This window comes from Platichthys flesus, chromosome 5 (assembly GCF_949316205.1).
Source record: "Platichthys flesus chromosome 5, fPlaFle2.1, whole genome shotgun sequence".
In the NCBI taxonomy this organism is placed as follows: Eukaryota; Metazoa; Chordata; class Actinopteri; order Pleuronectiformes; family Pleuronectidae; genus Platichthys; species Platichthys flesus.
The window spans coordinates 11,285,314-11,301,196 of NC_084949.1; the positions used below are offsets into that span (position 1 = coordinate 11,285,314).

The following is a 15,883-nucleotide window of genomic DNA, read 5'->3' on the forward strand; positions in this document are numbered from 1 at the left end:
GGCAGTAAGAAATCGATATGCCTTTACTTTCATAAAAGTCACTGTTGTTGTTACAAGGACACCCAGGAAGTAAAATGGGCATCATTTCATACTCTCTCACACACACACAAAGTAGAGTAGAGTAACCACTTAACATAGTTTCATGCTAGGGGCAGGTGATGGTTGCTTGCCGAGAGCTTCAGCCGTCATTGCATAAACAAAACGAACAAATGAGGTTATAACAAAAGCAGCTACTTCTTCACTTGCAATCAGAAGGTGGTGACACAGCTCCGGGCTAGCTGGTTAGCATGCTAACTATGGTAGAAGCAACGAAGTGGTAGAAGTAAATTCAAAACAAGAGTTAACATTGGGCTTGCTTTTCACGTGCTCAAAGTAATATTAAAACTGTGCATCATTTTCGAAGCAAACGCTGTTTTAATGACGAGACTTCCATCCAGATTTTTGTGTCACTGTGATCAGTGTAATAAGACATATTGTGATTAGTTTATTGATTTACTCTTTACGATTTTCATTTTATGATTTGTTTGTGGAATGAATGGATATCTGGATCACACGGACAAACATGGAGTTTCTGGGAAGCCCTGCTCAGTTGTTGAAGAGGGCTCCATGGGAAAAAGGTGACTGTGTTGACGGCGGAGCCTCAGAGGATCAAAAAGCTCTGGTTTTAACCCAACATTTTCCCATGTTGTAATCTTCTTCTAACCATCTTCATCCCTTCATCTTGGGGCCATTAGGACCTTCTAGTGTTACCTGGCCTGTCTGTGGCCCGGTGGAGCCCCAGCGCCCCAGAGCCCAAGCCTTTGTCCAGGCCCGGGCAGCAGGTGAATAGGATGCCCATGTGAGGGGGGCCTCTCAGCTCGAGATACACCTGATACCTGGCTCAGACCCCCACAGCAACTCCCACCCACCACTGCTGCCTCCAAACGTCCCCACTGGACCCCCAGAGCCCCCAACTCCTCCTCCTCTAGTCTGCCTGCCAGCTGGCTTTTACAAAAAATAAAAACTCACAGACATACATCAGGCATGAAGGATGTTATTGTTGACAGTATTTGCAGCTTTGTACCCCCCCGCATCCCTCACCCCACCCAAGTGTGTGTATGTCATGTGCACGCTCTCAGCTCTCAGAGTCTGTGAGGGCTCTGCTCTGTTGTCTGAGCCTCATATCTGTGTGAACTCTGCGTTCACCTTTGAAGTTCTCCACTATGCATCCCTGCACCCCCTTGCGCCCCTCCCCGTCTCTCCTCCGCCGCTTTGATTCCCTTTCTTGTTACGGAGAGTTGGCTGATCCACAGATAATACCACTCAATCTATTCTAGGCTGCATTTTGGATTAAACAACAGAATACACGGCTCGGTGCAGAGAAAATAGAGAAGTACTTCAATGTTTTTGATCTGCTCCCAGTTTCATTATTTGTACGTTTAGATGCATGGGTATGTAGTGTAGTAATATCAAATACAGGCTGATGTGTGGGATAAGTGGTTGCAGACAACTGTCCCAGTAGCTTTGTTTGCACTGGTTCATTGGAGAAAGCTTTCTGTCTATTGCTCTCACTTTTACTGCATGTCACCAATGTGCTGAAATGGCTCAGTGGCTTTGAAGGCACACAGGTGGATTATAAAAAGCCACACGTTTGCATGCAGATGATAATTTCTGGGTTGGCCTAAGGACAATACACTGAGAGTCTTTCATTGCTTCTTTACTGCCATCACAAACAGTAATAACCTTCACAGACGTTTCCCATCATGCATCTGTCTTTGTGTTGGTATCTTGTTTTTGGCTCCAGAGATTATTTCAAGAGAAATCATTTCATTCAAGGATTTGTGGAATCACCCTGTGCACTAACAAAACACGTTTACCTTTCAGTGGCTGTTCTGGAACTTTGGATCATATAGCAGGATCTTCTTTTGCAGATACCGATTGTGCGATTGTCTTGGGTTTTTAGCTGCTTTCAGAATATGGAGTACTCTGCATTGTTTTCAATCAGATGGTGGCTATTAGCTCCATTATAAGAGGATAAGGTCTACAAAAAACAAGTATATTTTAGATCAATACAAACAAATAATGAAGAAGGTTTGGATATCCTTATATGGATATTTGAATATTCATTAAACCATCATCAGGAAAAAGGTTTGACAAAAGCTAAGCTCACATCTTACAATGACATCCAACAGAGAACGATTGCACCTAAGGTACAAACAGTTAAAACTCCACATATACAACAACTCTTTCTGCAGCCAATAATTATAATCAGCAACACCACAAGTCCTTATCCTCTATGTGTTTTTTCCATATAATACCAATTAACTGTGGCGAGTCTGTATGCATGCAAAAAACAAGCCGCTTGTTATCGATGGACAGTTTTCCCCCTGACCTATGAGAACACTTCTATATCATTTATTTTGGCAATTAAGAAACATTATTGAATTAAGTCATCAACCATGTAAGTGTTTTTTGTACTGAAGATCAAAGAAAACCCTTATTGATTTTCACCCCTGCACACCAGTAAACATTTGTGTGTGTGTGTGTGTGTGTGCACGTTTAAATGGCTTGACTTTATGAGGACCAATTTAGAACTTTACAGCACAGGACAAAAATGTGTCCACACCTCCTTGGGTGATGGGATTCATTTCAGTTATAATTTAGACTGACAGCTCTGGTCTAAGGCTTTACTCACAGAACCTGGAGTTACAATCTGTAACTAATATTATAGTTTGAGTAGGCTACAACCTTTAGGACTATGACTAATGGGTTGATCAATTGCAACAATGAATTTTAGACTGGAGTGAGGATCCCACCTGTATTTTGGGAACGTTTTTTTATTTCTTCTCACACATTCAAGGGCTGAGGGTTAAGACTTGGTTTCAGGAACATAATCAAATGTCAATGAGTGTCCTCACATAGCTAACAGCACAAGTGTGTGTGTGTGTTTGTGTGTGTGTGTGTGTGTGTGTGTGTGTTTGTGTGTGTGTGTGTGTGTTTCTACAGGAAATGATAAATGGCTCATTTCGATCTCTCAGCTGTCCACTCCTCAGCCCGTTTACACAAGCCAGCTACGAGGGCTTTGTCAGCAGAAACAAATGATCTATCAACACACACACAATTTTGCAGCCTGGTCAGTGGTGAGTATGATGGATTGGGCCCGAGGTGTGTCTTGTCTGGATTATTGATAGGCTGGTACTGGAGTGGCAGCATGAAATATTAATAGAGTGGAGCTAAGCGCCAATCTAACAAAGAATGAGAGGCAGAAAGTGAAGGGCAAAGAGAGATATGTTTGAAATGCAATGACAGAAGTCATACCTGAGGCCTTACAACATGGAGAAGTGCTGAGCAGCATTCGAAAGAGCAAAGCGTTGAGTTGAATGTGTCTGAGAATTCAAAAAATGTCTGATATCAGTATCACATTTTTTTCTATTCTTAATGGAAATTCCCTCAATCCTTGATACATTTCACAAACTGACACACAAAAAAACACACACGCATGCTTCTCTCACTGCTTGTGTCACTCTAACCCACATCCTTTTGCGGTTCTTTTGCTCTCCGCTGCTTTGATATCTGAGAACCGCTGACTTACGTGGACAGACAAAGCACACCTTTGTCTTTGCCACACGGCTTGTGTGTTTGTCATCATTATTTGCAATCAATGTTTTGCATGTGTATTTTTGAGTGTGTTCAGCCCCCCCCCCCGCCACACACACACACACAATCACACAAACAAAAGTACAATACCTAGCCAAGAATTTGTCCCCAGTATCACACTTAAAATGGCAAAGACGGTTGTAACGTCCCTCTGCTTGGGTGTGTGTGTGTGTGTGTGTGTGTGTGTGTGTTTGTGTGTGTGTGCGTGTGTATTGACGCAGCGCTGCAGCACAATCTATTCTAATGATTTCCCATAGAAACCTCAAGATGATCTGGGAAAGCAGGGAGGAAGAATGTCAAAAGAAAAGAAGGAAGAGATGGAGGGAGGGAGGGAAAAAAGGACTGAAAGAAGATGGAGGCAGCACAGAGGGAGAGGAGGGTGTATATGTTGAGGGGTAAATGCCAGTTATGTGCAGCACAATGTACAGTAGAAATATTATGTACTCATTTCAAAGCAATTTTTCCTAACAGGGGTTTATAATCTGTAACAAATGGCTGAGTTAAAGATTATTAACTAATATGTACTAATCCAATATAAGCCAGACACACCTGCTCCTTTACTGGTTAGTACATTCATTGTCAAGTTAAAATGCGGATGTGTGTGTGTCGCTTTTTAATAAGCACTTAAATCCGCAGTTATAATTACTTGTTATTCAGAATAAAAGGTCACAAGTTTCCCATCCTTTAAAAATGTGCCAGTAAATCTTAGGAAGTCATCTGACAATGTGAATATTCATCAGTTATTAGTCTGCTCCTATAAATAGCTAACATTCTGATTTTGACCCAGTTAAAAAGATAAAGCACGAGACATCGGCCAGAGAGATTTTCCACAAACAGCTTCTAGAAAATAAAGCACTGTTGGTATCTTTATCAGTCACTATTAAAGCCATTTGCTACAACTTGTAGTGTGAGCTTTGGCTTGAAGCTAGGGTTCCTCGATTGAGCAAAAGTCACAAGTATTACAGGGAGCATCCTATAGTGTTGTGAAGCAGACTGGTGTTCCTGAAACATGGATGTTAACTTGTCATCCACAATTAACCGATTCTGCACTTGTAATTGTGTTGATTGTCTGGAAAATAGTTTTTTGAAATAGTTTTCATTACATTTCTTTTTAAAATAAGATAATGTAAAACTGTATTCACTTTATATGTGTGTGTGTGAGGGTGGGTGTGTGGGTGTGTGCGTGTGTGAAGCCTTGAACCTGCACTTTGGAATTTCCTCCAATCACCTCACATTGTTCAGACTAACAACGAGTCAAAGATGACGGGGCAGGACAGAAACACTCCACACCCTTCAGTGTGTCTCTGAGGAACCATAAGCACTTCCAGGTCAAAAGGCCAGCAGGATGATCACATGGGCAATAAGAGGAGCGCACACACACACACAAACACACACACACAAACTGCACAACTCCACTTCAACAGGTAATAATAAATGATTTCCTTTGCTAATTTCTTAAATTTCACCCGATTCATCTTATGAAGCAGCGCTGCCATACATCAGCCCCCCTGGTAAAGGCTAACAGAAGCCTGTCCTCAGCTGAAAGACAGTCTGACCTTTACGATATAATGATAATAAAACAGTAGCAAGAGAGCATGAGAACAAATGGAATCACCATGTCTGTTTATCCTCCCTGGTTTCTCACGCCCGAGAGAGGGAAATTACTAACAGTGAAACAAGGGATAGGAAAATACAACAGACGAGGAGACACTGCCAAGGGAAGAGACAAGTGAAAATATCCCTTTCCGTTCATTTTTTGGATGATTTCAGTTTTGTCTTATGAGGTGCTTGTCATATTAATATGATTGTCAACCTGCTGCTAAACTCTGACTAATAAACCTGCATTTTCTTGGCCTTTGACAAGCTCTAAAACAATGGATGTACCCGAATATTTAAAGTGTTGATATAAAATTAACGCGTTTCTTTCAGCAAATATCATCATCAAAATATATTTATATATATATATATATATGTTGATTTGTCTTCCATTCTTGAAACAATTATATTTTCTCACAAACATCTAAAATTGTCTGTGAAAATGCAATCAAAAAGGCAACAGAACCGTGGCATTTTAGCTGCGATAACATATTTTTGGCAACTTCGGGACAGACAAATGCTAAAATAGTCTGACATAAAAATGAATCTATTTGATTTGACTGCAAAAAAAATTATCATAGACTCACTGGAGAGTGAAGCCAAAACAGAAGTGCCAAAACCTGTATTCTCTCAAATAACCAGCAGGGGGCGACTCCCCTGGTTGCGAAAAATATATGAGTTTCAAGTCAATAATAAAAATACTGTCAATAAAGCTTTTCTTAATGAGTTTATTGTCTTAATCACTAAAGTTTCAAGTCTTCTCTAATGCAGCAAGATGTTTATTCAATAAATGATGGCTTGCTCTATAGTAAAATAGGCAGTAAAGCAAGTGCATTAGGCGTGGATACCGAATGATTGACAAGCATCCAACTATTTTATATATATATATACACACACACAGTGTTTTATGTGTCCAAATCTGTGTGGACAGGGCCTTGTGTGTTTTTGTGTCTAGTTGTGTGTGTGTGGAAGAGAGCGAGAGAGACTCAAACAGGTTTTTTCAGAGCGAGGTGTGAGGGGGAAAGTTGAAGGGTCTGTGTTAGAGGAAATGACTCAGGCTGTGACCTACACACAGTCTGGTGGTGGCAAAGCTGCAGAGTGCGATTGTGTTTACACACGAGTCTGAGTACTAGAGTCACAGGACCCTGTTTTGTTCAGTGTGAGTGTGTGTGTGTGTGTGTACATATGTTATCAAGAGGAAGTGATTATAACTCCACTTCAGCTGCCATTGTTCAGGCCTTCCTGGTTGTTACAGAGGAGGACGAGTCCCAATCACCTTCACACTTTTTCTCTGCTCTCTCTCTGTCACACTTTTTATTTGCTCTCTCTCTCTCTCTCTCTCTCTCTCTCTCTCTCTCTCTGAAATCCTTCACAATCACCTCAACACAAAGATACACACGTGTAAATGTCACTTATGTTATGCTGCCATCTATTGTCCAACACACGCAATGACAGGTAAAGCAACAGCGTCTCCAATATAATATGACATTTCAAACCTTATTCGTGATTATTAGAATTACCTCCAACAAGGAGGTTATGACTTCATCGACGTTTGTTTGTTTGTTTGTCTGTTAGTTACAAAAGTACTACTCGGAACCTTACCGTGGCACTTGGTAGAAGGATTACAGTAAGAGTCAGGGACGAACCCATCACATTTTGGTGACGATAACATTGCGAAATACAGTGTTTTCTTTTTTACACTTTCACAAATTTTCCGGGGAATTATTTTTTTTGTGTACAGTATTTTGATGAAAAATATGAGGTACATTGGTAAATTTGTGAAGCTTGATTGAGTTTAACAGGACTGTTGGGCCTGAAGGGGGTATGAGTGCCTTTCTAGTTATTATTATTAATAGTAGTTGTTGTAGAAGTAGTAGTACTGGTAGCAGTAGAAGCAGTAGTAGTAACAATTTTACAGGGTAAACTGAACAAAAAACTGACAAATATTCAGAAAAATTCAGAAAAATTCAGAAAATAATAATAATAATAATAATAATATTTTTTTAGAATGATAAATGAATGTGATTTAAAAAGTAGGGTGGGCTGTTAGAGGTAATTCATTAAATTTAACTCATGATTTAATTAATTGCTTTGTTGTTTTCACTGGAAAGACGGAAGATGAACACGTGAACACGTGTCAGCTTTACCTGGCGCTTGAGGGAACTTGAGAAGGTTTTGGTGACTTGATGTCAGATCACACACGTGCCTGTGGATGAACCAATATGGCTGTTACACCAATCACAGCAGATTGTATTCACCTGAAGCTGCTCTGCTGCTTATAACGACCCAGAGGAAAGTTTCACTTACGTTTCAACAGTGTGACTGAAGCAGCTCCGACGCGTGCACCGTGCGTAAAAGTTCACCATGCCGACCAAGAACGTCGTCGACGAGCGCATCTCGAAATTCAAAAACAAGGGCAAAGATCCAGCGGTGAGTTTGTGTTTAGTTTTCAAGTGCGGTGCGTTTTAAGTTCATGATAACGACATTGCGTCTCGTCCACTTGCAGAAACTGCGAGAGAAAAGGATCTCTGTGTGCGTGGAGCTGCGCAAAGCTAACAAGGATGAGAGCTTCCTGAAGAGGCGAAACATAACGCTGTCCTCTCTTCCGGACGAGGAGGCTCTTTCTCCCGATTCCATCTCCAACGACAAAGTTAGTGCACACAAACCCCTCCACAACTGAATGCACACGAATGCTGACACTAACGGGTTGCCTGTCTTGTAGGTCGCGTATGTATCCATTGAGGAGATCGTCAAAGACGTGAACAGTGACTGCAGGGAGTCTCAAACCCGAGGCTGCCAGGCAGCCAGGTGAGCCACCATGATGATTTTACAATCAATTGTCTAATGTTTGTCCCATCTAGTATCCAAGAAAACACTTCATAACTTTGTACCATTTGTTAGAATTGCATCACATTATTTTGCTTTCTAAAACTGACCAAAGATGCAGCTTAAAAGATCTGTCACATCAATTGAAACCAATATGAGGAGAAAACTAAAGTATAATGTAAATAGTTTTGTGCCCTCTCCACAGAAAGCTGCTTTCTCAGGAGCGTAACCCGCCTCTGAAGGAGATCATAGATGCTGGTCTGCTGTCCCGCTTTGTGTCCTTCCTGTCTATGGACGATGAGTCGACTCTGCAGTTTGAGGCCGCTTGGGCTCTGACTAACATTGCCTCTGGAACATCTTGGCATACACAACAGGTGTCAAACCTTCTGAGACAATGGCCTTGGGTTCTCATGACCCTTCATTTGGTACTGATGTCACTTTGATAATAAACCTAAGTATGGATTTCTATCCTCAGGTGGTGGAACATGGGGCTGTGCCAGCTTTTATCTCCCTGCTGGCCTCACCACTGTTGCACATCAGTGAACAGGCTGTGTGGGCTCTAGGAAACATTGCAGGTAAAATCCTAATGTGAACTGGTGTCATACCACTGTTATTGAAATAAATGAAACTGGGATCTATCAGGAAAAATGGTAAGGGGTAACAGATGATGTACCTTACCTTGGAGCATGTCGAAGTGAATTCTCTTCCAGATGTTAAGTTTTAAGCTCGGTGCTGAAATAAGCATCTAATAAAAGTGGTGCTGGAGTCTAGATCTTTCACTGAGGTTTTCTGTACTAATCTCACCACAGGTGACGGTGCATCTTATCGGGACATCCTGATTGAATGCAATGTCGTCCCAGCCTTGCTGGCCCGCATCTGCCCGGACACACCAGTAAGTCCAAATTTCACAAGATGCCTTTTTTTTTTTTAAAACGAAACTGACCACTTTATCCTGAAGGGTACTGTCAAGTGCTCTAAACCGCTCTACTAACCTTGAAAGGTTTTAAACCACATGTTTGACATGTGCAGGTACACAATGTTTATTTCTAGGCCTACACATGGAAGTAATTAGCATAGTACTCTTAACTTTTTCAAAGTAAGATGGACAATTGGGGAATTGGACAATATTATTTATTTATTCCTCATCCTACTTGTGGAGGTGCATATTTCCCCATAGTGAATATTGACTATGGGACAAATTCAAGTGTAGCTCATTTAGCCTTGAGTCATTAGCCTGAAATGGAAATGTACATTTCATCCCATGTTTTTTATTTTAATTTGAAACTTAGACACTCATCCCAACTGAATCTGACTTCAGTGACATCGCTTCATTCAATAGAATTTAAATGTTGCCACAAAGGGCCACATGCAGTGGTTACTCCACCACCGTAACATGTGCTAGATGCCCTCTATATAAGGTAGATGTCTGAATGTTGCCGTTGTATAATCCTGTTACTGATGTATCCCCCCCAGGTTGGCTACCTGCGTAACCTAACATGGACATTGTCCAACTTGTGCCGAAATAAGAATCCATTTCCTCCCTTGTCTGCAGTCCTGCAGGTGAGTAACCGCAGCGTGGTCCTGACACTATCACTCCAGGAAGGAAACGATGAGCTGACTGCTTCTCTGTAATTGTCCTTCAGATGCTTCCCTCTCTGATCCAGCTGCTCTATCTCAGTGATAAGGACGTCTTGTCTGATGCATGCTGGGCGATCTCCTACCTCTCAGATGGCAACAACGATCGTATCGATGTAGTTGTAAGAACTGGTATCGTCGCTCGGCTGGTGGAGCTCATGAGCCACGAGGAGCTCAGTGTCATGGTAGTGTGTTTTATACCACTTAAACTTCCCAAGTCATCAAATACGGAATATCCACAGTCCTGTAACTACCTGCAAGTGAGCCGATTTGTAACTTCTGCCGTCCAGACCCCGGCTCTCCGCTCAATCGGCAACATTGTGAGCGGCTCGGACCTGCAGACCCAGGCGGTGATCGATGCTGGGGTTCTAAGCACCCTACCTCAACTGATGAGGCACAATAAGGCTAGTGTGCAGAAGGAGGCAGCGTGGGCACTGTCCAACATCGCTGCAGGTCCCTGTAAGCAAATCCAACAGCTCATCACCTGCGGCCTGCTCCCCCCTCTGGTTGAACAGCTTAGAAATGTGAGTAAATATGAACCTTGCATGTGGCGGGCATTTCTATTTGAATAACTATGTTTTGAATTTCCTAACAATGGTAAAATGCCTAGAGCTCATTCAGCTGCCTAAGTTTCAGGGTCCTGCTGTGTGTACAGTCCGGCTTAGTTACATTGTCAAGTTTACTAGACGTTTAACATAACTACTGCTAAAGCCGATGGAAGCACATGCAAGATGTAGAAGGGTCACAAACGTGAGCAGATCCAAAAGGTGTGGTCGATTTTCTTCTCAGGGAGACTTCAAGACTCAAAGGGAGGCAGTGTGGGCAGTGACTAACTTCACCAGCGGGGGCACTGTGGAGCAGGTGGTTGCTCTGGTGCAGAGTGGAGCTCTGGAGGCAATAATCAACCTGCTGCAGGTCAAGGATGCTAAAGTCATTCTGGTCATACTGGATGCCATCAATAATATGTTCATGGTGAGTGTGGGGGAAATTAACTCTTGCTTCCAACTGGTCTAAAAAAATCATACAGTTGGATCCATCGAGGACTTGAATGTGGTCTGTTTGCATTTCCTTTTTTCAGGCAGCAGAGAAGCTCGGTGAGACAGAGAAACTGAGCCTGTTGGTTGAAGAGCTGGGAGGACTGGATCGCATCGAGTTGCTGCAGAACCATGACAATGATATGGTGTACCAGGCTGCACACAGCCTTATAGAGAAGTACTTTGCTGAAGTAAGTGGACAAATGTGTATCTAAAAAAAGACTAAACATTTGTGCAACTTGATGAATAAGCTTATTGTTTAAATGTATAGGCCTTCATTTCTATTCAAAGGTGAGGTAGAACTCTTTGCAGAAAGGCTTACAATAATGTCTTTGTTTGCAATTTTGTGATTTTATTTTTTGCATTCTAGGATGAGAATGATGGCGTCAAGGTGGACACGACCAGTGATGCGTTTGTATTTGAGTGCCCTGATGTTCAAAAGACCTTTGAATTTTAAACTCATGACATTCCTATTGTAAGTGTTTTATTTAAATGTTGACAATAAAATAAAGGATTTGCAGTACAGTCCTTGTTTGAGTGGTACTGGGGACAAACTGTTAAAGCGGACGTGTAAGTAGATTGATCAGCTCTTCACTAGTCTCTATTGGATTAATTTATCTTAAACAGATCCTGTCGCAATTAAAACTTTTGGGATGTACAGTTTGTCAGCATTCAAAACTATTGCTACCATGCAGGTTAAATCTACACAGGTTAGCCTTCACTGTATTTAACCCAGCTGCATACATTAATGTAGTATCTTCAAGTAGAAATGTTCAAACTGAATCTGGAGATTGTGGAAAAACGGTTAACAAAATGAACTTTTTTAAATTGTACTGATCAGAGAACGGATGCCTTTAGTTCAATAAATGTCGACGTTTTGGTGGCACAAACCTGGAATTCTAATGAAACTCTGTATTGCCCTTGTGGTTAAATGATACTTCCTCATTCACTGACTTTGTTTCCTTTGACTGGAGGTTATTGCAGTTTATAAGTGCAATAACCTCCAGTCAAAAATGACTTACTTTTTTTCTTTCCTCTCCTGATTCCTCTGCCCTGTTGATCCACATTGCACCATCTTGACTTCAATGGATTAAATAACCTGTAAAACAAAGGTTCAACAGCACTATATCCCCGAATGACCAAAGTTAGTCAACTCTACCTTTTATGTGACCATTATAAAAGATTTTCAGCACCAGTGAACATGCCTCTCTAAATGGGTTTAATCAACAGCTTCCAAATATATTCCAGATATCTACAGTTGGATGTCCACCACCATTAACTGCTAACTTTTACAGGCACAGAACTAAGTATAATTATTCACATGACTTTTCTGTGCTATGACTTATGAAGGGACTTCCCTAGCAAAAGATGCGCACACTTGGTTTGTCATGTATTTCACCAGAAGGGTGAGTCTGGGTGTCTTCACTCTCAGTTTTCTGTGATGAAACTCACTTTTTCCACTTTAAAGACAAATGGATTTTTCTGCTTCCACATAAAATAATTCGGGGAACATATTACACAAACGGTTGTGCCACCTGCTATATTATTCGGTCTAGAAGATAAGTGTCAGTAGCTAAACTACCAAGAGCAACATAAATGATTTAATCTGTAAGTTTCTTATCTAATCTTTTTCTTGGATCAGTTTAAATTGTGATAAACCTGTGAACTATTATCAGACGGAAAAGCGAGGGTTTACAGCTTTCCCAAAATTCCTCTGAACTACAAAACGTCACCTGTTTCAAGCTACATGAATTGTTTCCAATATTTTGTCAAGACCAGGTGATGCCTGACTTCCATTCATCTGTTGATCTGTCCCTGACAACATTCAGCATAATGTTTGTTGGAAGTGTTTCTCTTACTCAGTTCTCAACTTGGGCAAGTAAAACTAAAACCATCTTCTTGGGTATGTCCCATTTTTGGATAAGAGGTTCTTCTTGGCATTTGGGGGGAAGTGACCCCTCAACCCTGCAACATACATTTTTTAAGATTATGAAATCGAGAGGAACTGTGCTGCTAATTTCTCAAAAGATTCTGGGGAAATCCTCTGTAAACACAGGAGTGGAGATTTGGATTGACAGGGTGGAGGGTTTAACACCCTGACGTTGCTGTTCTTCTATACACACCCACATCGGTTCTGATATAAGAAGACGAACTGGCACCATCCAGACTAAACCTCTCACTGGCTCTGACGGTCACAGCACCTGCCGCACCACTATCTGGTAAGATCGAATACAATTATTTCTTATTTGCTATAACCATAAGAAAAAATGTTAAGGTTATTGTATTGGTTTTAATATTTTGTTCTCAATTCAAATTTTACTATCGAACAATCAAAAAGATATTACTATAAGGAATTATTATTCCCTTACAGAATGCCTTTGTATCCTGTAAATGGGCACAAACTAAACTGACTTGTTCTTTTTCTTAGGCTCTGCCAATCATGTTGATGGTTAACATGTTGTGTATTGCCCTTTACTGCCTCTGTATGAAGACAAGACCACTTGATGCAAAGATGGTAAATATAGATGCATACAGTAAACACACTATCACAAAAACGTGGGTATCTGAACAACTCTTAGACTCTTGAATGTAGAATGGTACTCAATAGAGTGCATATGTCTGCCAACCCTCTTGTAAAACTAAATAAACCCAGATTTTTTTTGTTGGACCAGCACCAAACAAATATCAGTCTCATTACTATACTTTTTTTTTTTTTCATCAAGATCCATTAATTATTTGCAAACATTTCATTATTCAACCTAAATGTTAAATGCATCTCACTATTATGAAGAATGGGCTCTTCCCTGACCCATATGGCATCCTTTTATCAAGTTCTGTGATGATACGTCCAGTCGTTTTTATGTTATCCTGCTAACAAACAAACACATATGAAAACATAACCTCTTCCAGTCATTACCTGGAGATCAACTCCAGGTAATGACTGGAGTTGATCTCTCCGAACATCCTGGTTTAAATGGAATTAGAAAATGAAAATGCAGTTAAACTGCATGCTTTGTTTTCTACAGCTGCCTGTTCAGACGACGGTCCCATCTTCAGCCACAGAGGCTCCTGTAAAGGTTCAGAATGTCTCCACCCACACCATCTCAATTCCCTCCCTGAAAGCCTCTGGAGCCTCCACGCAGGTGGCCTCAGGCCTGCTCAGCCTCAACACAATCCCCTTGAGCTTGTCCCTGGACTCTGTGGACGACATGTATTACGGCTGTGCCCAGAAGATGCTCATCAAGGTGAAACGCCACTACCTGCCAAGGAGCGCCGGACAAGGTCTACACACTGCATACACAAAACGTTGTGCCCTGAGAGCCATGAGAACAAAGGACATCTACGACCATGTGTCCTGGAATCACTTAAGGGCTCTGTGTGCCTACACAGCAGGGTCCTATGACGACTTGAATCGAGCAGTCCGCACGGGAAAGGCTTTATACAGAAGGTCGTTCGAATTCCATGCTCTTCACTTCCTGTTGTCGGACGCCATCCGGCTCCTGAAGCTCAACCAAAGGAGCTGCTTCACCACCTACCGCAGGAGCAAACGGCTCTTCAGCGGGGAGGCTGGACAAACCATGCGCTTCGGCTCCTTTGCCTCCAGCTCCCTCAACAAGAACCTGCGCCAGTTTGGACACAGGACCTGCTTTGAGATAAAGACGTGTTTCGGCGCCTACCTCAAGTCCTATTCAGAGTTTGACTCGGACGAGGATGAAGTACTGATTCCTCCGTATGAGATGTTCAATATAGTCGCTGTGGACATGTCGGGAGAGAATGACTTACAGTGTGATGTTTACTTCAAGCTTGAGACGGCAGGAGTTTACAGCAGCCTCAACTGTCAGGCTCTGGACCTTTGACATGTATCATTTTAACATTTGTCTGAATAATTTCTGTCATCATGAGCCACAGTCTGCACCAGTCAACATTCTTTTGCTTCACTGTGCTGAATTTATTTATTAAAACGTATTAAAAACACTTTTAAGACTTCAAGTTTATTTATGACTTAAACATCAGAAGACTTCATCTTTTCAAAGGCATTTAGTTATCCAACTTTTGATATTATTACATTATCACGCTTCAATTGTAGATCAGCACCTTAAGGACTTCTCATCCATTATGGCATTAAAGCTTAGAGAAAGCTGAAACTAACATTTACAATCATTTTACAAAAGATGAAGTGTGACAAAAGTAACACTTCTGCAAATGACATACTGGCTTATTTGCTCTTTTGAACACTGTGGGGCAACAAGTTGGGAATTCGAAAGGGAACATGAGAATTACTATTAAATTTGAAGAACCACATTCCAAAAACCATTCCTAGTCCCTTAAGTCTTCACATTACATAGAAATTGAAAAACCAAAGAGTTCTCTTGAAAATTACATTATCACTTTAAATAACAAAAGCAGGATATACAAATAATTCTGTAAATAAAACAAATGTCTCAAATGATATAAATAAGAGAATATTTGTACATACAATACACAGCTATGAAAAGGATCACCCTACATCTGACAGCACATTTCTAACCTTAATAAACAGGTTCTAAGAAAAAAGAATATGGTTGCTTCTTTTTAAAACATCTTTGCAAAAAGAAGATACCCCCAAAAAAATACTTCAGATTTTAATTCATGATTTTTTGATTTTGTAATTTATAATTGAACTTTTCTACAACTTTTATATTATGTAAAAATATATTTACAAGGATGTCCGACAAGCTTATTTCTGATCTAGTCTTGTTTCTGATTATAGTCTTTTGAAAGGTTAAAAATATCTCCTGAGCACTTCTGTATCTTCTCCACATTAATATCAGGACAATAAGCCCATGTCTTAACAGCTTAAACTGAACATTCATTCAGAGAAATAAAATAGTCTGAACTCATGTCTGAACTATTTTACAGCAACTTCAGACCAGACTAAGGTCTATGCACCAATACATCCCCTGTCCTGGGATGGATGACACCTCATTTGGAAGTTATTGAGCACATGGTGCTCGGCAGAGGTTCCTTATCGACTATTAAGCCACTGTGATATATGAATTATGACCTAATTCACTCCAGGTGAATAAGGCAGAGGACAAAAAATGATTTAACCTTCAGCCTTGATATAATGATTGAGACATCAAAGCAAATATGACTGAAATCTTTCAGGACATCTG

General features: G+C 40.9%; 2 protein-coding genes across 2 annotated transcripts; both read left to right on the forward strand.

Annotated features, from left to right (window-relative positions):
• The first annotated feature begins 7,503 nt into the window (after positions 1-7,503).
• kpna7 (karyopherin alpha 7 (importin alpha 8)) lies at positions 7,504-11,252 on the forward strand. Its single transcript, XM_062387981.1, has 12 exons — positions 7,504-7,662; positions 7,739-7,882; positions 7,955-8,040; positions 8,264-8,432; positions 8,534-8,633; positions 8,868-8,950; positions 9,532-9,618; positions 9,702-9,878; positions 9,984-10,217; positions 10,483-10,665; positions 10,772-10,918; positions 11,098-11,252. The coding sequence occupies exons 1-12, from the start codon at positions 7,597-7,599 to the stop codon at positions 11,182-11,184; spliced, it is 1,563 nt and encodes a 520-aa protein (XP_062243965.1). The 5' UTR covers positions 7,504-7,596; the 3' UTR covers positions 11,185-11,252.
• Positions 11,253-13,735: 2,483 nt separating this feature from the next.
• Positions 13,736-14,684, forward strand: LOC133953420 (NAD(P)(+)--arginine ADP-ribosyltransferase 2-like). The gene has a single exon (XM_062387338.1). It carries the CDS (start codon positions 13,736-13,738, stop codon positions 14,582-14,584), a length of 849 nt encoding a protein of 282 aa, XP_062243322.1. The 3' UTR covers positions 14,585-14,684.
• The last annotated feature ends 1,199 nt before the right edge of the window (positions 14,685-15,883 follow it).

Excerpts from the sequence above, each read along its gene's own strand:
- kpna7 (XM_062387981.1), top strand. The coding sequence starts at position 7,597 with ATGCCGACCAAGAACGTCGTCGACGAGCGCATCTCGAAATTCAAAAAC. Across the intron at positions 7,883-7,954 it reads ATTCCATCTCCAACGACAAA|GTCGCGTATGTATCCATTGA; the intron begins GTTAGTGCACAC and ends CCTGTCTTGTAG. Across the intron at positions 8,951-9,531 it reads GCATCTGCCCGGACACACCA|GTTGGCTACCTGCGTAACCT; the intron begins GTAAGTCCAAAT and ends TATCCCCCCCAG.
- LOC133953420 (XM_062387338.1), top strand. The coding sequence starts at position 13,736 with ATGCTTTGTTTTCTACAGCTGCCTGTTCAGACGACGGTCCCATCTTCA.